Source organism: Fukomys damarensis, unplaced genomic scaffold (genome assembly GCF_012274545.1).
Source record: "Fukomys damarensis isolate Sample0158 unplaced genomic scaffold, DMR_v1.0_HiC HiC_scaffold_19, whole genome shotgun sequence".
Lineage (NCBI taxonomy): Eukaryota > Metazoa > Chordata > Mammalia > Rodentia > Bathyergidae > Fukomys > Fukomys damarensis.
Window position 1 is genome coordinate 25,722,040 of NW_022900931.1, and position 2,586 is coordinate 25,724,625.

Consider the following 2,586-nt stretch of genomic DNA (forward strand, 5'->3'; position numbering starts at 1 on the left):
GCTGAGCATGACTCCCTCAGGAAGGTGTGTGCATCCTGACGGGGCTGGGCTTCGGAGGCCATGGCAAGGATGGAGAGGCCAAGTGGGACGCCTGCGCCAACATGAAGGTGTGGCTCTTTGAGACAAACCCCCAGTTCAGCGGCACCATCGCCTCCTTCAACATCAACACCAACGCCTGGGTGGCTCGGTAGGTGCCGGTGCGCTTGTCCCCACTGAGCATGGGCAGCTGGAGGGCTCTGCAAGGCCCGGGTCAGGCGTCACCCCGCACAAGCTGGTGGCTTGCTGCTGTCCCCACAGCCGCGTTAGCACTGCCCCCTCCCCTCGACGGCCCACTGCTGCCTTGAGGCTCAGCCAACCCTCTCCTCTAGTTACTTCTTCAAACGCCTCAAGTTCCTCGGAAATAAGCAGCTGTCCCATGGTCTCTCATTGCTGTTCCTCGCCCTCTGGCACGGCCTCCACTCAGGGTACCTGGTCTGCTTCCAGATGGAGTTCCTCATCGTGATTGTGGAAAAGCAGGTGGGACTGGGGGCGCGTGCCAGGGCAGGGAGGAAGTGGGCTGGACACCGACACCTGCTCTCCCTCCTCCCAGGCTGCCGCCCTCATCCAAGACAGCCCAGTCCTCAGCAGCCTGGCCGCCGTCACTGCCCTGCAGCCCTTCTACTATGTGGTGCAGCAGAGCATCCACTGGCTCTTCATGGGCTATTCCATGACTGCCTTCTGCCTCTTCACGTGGGACAAATGGTTTAAGGTGGAGGAGGGCACCTGGGCAGCCGGGCACCTGGGACACACCGTGCCCCATGCCCGCTCACTGGCTTCTCCCACCACAGGTGTATAAATCAGTCTACTTTCTCGGCCACGTCTTCTTCCTGAGCCTACTATTCACATTGCCTTACATTCGCAAAGCAATGGTGCCAAGGAAAGAGAAGTTAAAGAAAATGGAATAACCTGTTTCCACGGTAAATAGCCCAGAGCTGGGCTGCAGCTAGCAGGGTGTTGCCACAAGGCCAGTAGGCAAGGCCAGAACTGGAACCCTGGGAATTCAAGGTGCCTGCGACTGGGGCTCCTTGAGGCCACAGTGGGGCAGTGACCAGCCTCCCTCCACTCTCATGTCTTGCCTTACAGGTGGCCTGGAGCAGGACTGGTGCAGAAACCTCTTGCCCTCTCGCAGCACTTCCTCCCTCGCCCAGAGTACAGAGCAGGGGAAAGCAGGGAACCCCCACAGCTCCGGTTCCAGCTGTGCCTGCCTCATCTTCGCCAAAGGGGAGGCTCTTGTGGGCCAGGCCCCAGGCTCGCCCACACCCGTTGCCTTATCTCTCCCCTCTGGCCAGGAATCCACCCTCCTCCTGCCAGTTTACCAGGGCTCAGTGCCGCCCCCGTGGGGGAAGGGAGGGTGCAGGGCCCTGCCTGCTCCACTTTTTCTATCTTGGAACTGTACCAGATAAAGTCACTTCTGTTGGTTTGGTTTTTCACTGCTGGCACCCTGATTGCTTTCTTTCACTCCTTCCTTCTCATACTGGAGGCAGGAGTCTCAGAGTCGTCCCTTTAGAGCGCGAGAATCCAGGGGCTGCTCTCACAGCTGGAATCCAGCCCCAAAGTGCCAGCTCCAACTTCACGTCTGCCCCGCAGTCTGCCCTTGTAGACACTGCAACCCGAGGAAGCCCCAGACAACCAACCAGGTTTGAAAGAAAAAAAACACATTTATAGGACAAAGAGCAAATGTACAGCGTGGGCCCCTGGCTCCCAGCAGTCGGTTCAGAGCACCCCCCACACTTCCTCAAAGGCTGTGGTGAGCTTGGCGCAGGTGAGGGCAGCAGACAGCGGGTAGTTGCTGATGGACACCGTCTTCTCCACATACTCCACGCCAACCTGTGAGACAAGGCCCCGTCAGCCAGCTGCTGCCTGTGGGCCCAGCCTCCTCAGGAAACTAGCACTCCTGAGAGCAGGAAGGAGATCTGGCTCAGTCTGCTAAAGCACCCTCCTGGCACAGGACGGGGACTCTGATTTGTCCTCTAGCTGCTACCCCACCCTCTACTCCCAGGCTTTTATAAAGACTGCTAACCTCTAACTGCTCGGAGTTCTTCTGGAGCCTTCGCTCCATGAGGGAGGTGAGGGTTGGGCCCAAACTTTACCTTGCCATGGGCAAAGGCCCCTACCACGAACACAATGGGCTCGCTACTAGGCACCAACTCTCGCACATCACTGGCGACTGGGACAGAAAAAGAAGTGCCAATCTTCATACAGCCAACTGGGAAATGGTCAGACACTGGATTCTTGATTACCTGGGGAAAGGAAGGAAAATCAGCCCAAGATACAGCCCCCACACCTTACCCCTGCTGTGGGTTTCAATACCTCACCTTCAGAAGCTTTTGTGGGCCATCAGCTGCTCGAACACTCAGTTTGTGTAAAAGCTGAACTGGAAAAGAGTCCAAAACTAGGTGGAAACATCTGGGAGGCTGAGGTAGGAGGACCCCCCCCCCATAAATCTGAGGCCAGCCTGGACTACATAATTCAAGGTCAGCCTAGAATACATGTAAAGACCCTGCTTCAAAATTAAAAAAAAAAAAAAAAAAAAAAAAAAGGAACGGG

General features: G+C 56.8%; 2 protein-coding genes across 3 annotated transcripts in view; one reads left to right on the top strand and one right to left on the bottom strand.

Moving 5' to 3' along the window:
- Lpcat3 (lysophosphatidylcholine acyltransferase 3) overlaps nucleotides 1-1,469 on the top strand; it is an 11,360-nt gene extending 9,891 nt beyond the window's left edge. Inside the window, exons 10-14 of the mRNA XM_033765948.1 lie at nucleotides 10-187; nucleotides 369-516; nucleotides 590-748; nucleotides 828-956; nucleotides 1,123-1,469. Coding sequence (XP_033621839.1) covers nucleotides 10-187; nucleotides 369-516; nucleotides 590-748; nucleotides 828-944 — 602 coding nt within the window. The 3' untranslated portion in view covers nucleotides 945-956; nucleotides 1,123-1,469. The remainder of the gene's footprint in view (nucleotides 1-9; nucleotides 188-368; nucleotides 517-589; nucleotides 749-827; nucleotides 957-1,122) is intronic.
- Nucleotides 1,470-1,682: 213 nt separating this feature from the next.
- Emg1 (EMG1 N1-specific pseudouridine methyltransferase) overlaps nucleotides 1,683-2,586 on the bottom strand; it is a 5,466-nt gene continuing 4,562 nt past the window's right edge. Inside the window, exons 4-6 of one of the 2 annotated variants that reach the window (XM_010611688.3) lie at nucleotides 2,355-2,413; nucleotides 2,130-2,279; nucleotides 1,683-1,866 (exon numbers count right to left, since the gene is read on the bottom strand). In XM_010611688.3, coding sequence (XP_010609990.1) covers nucleotides 1,753-1,866; nucleotides 2,130-2,279; nucleotides 2,355-2,413 — 323 coding nt within the window. In that variant the 3' untranslated portion in view covers nucleotides 1,683-1,752. The remainder of the gene's footprint in view (nucleotides 1,867-2,129; nucleotides 2,280-2,354; nucleotides 2,414-2,586) is intronic. The other variant, XM_019205641.2, reaches the window with a different exon arrangement.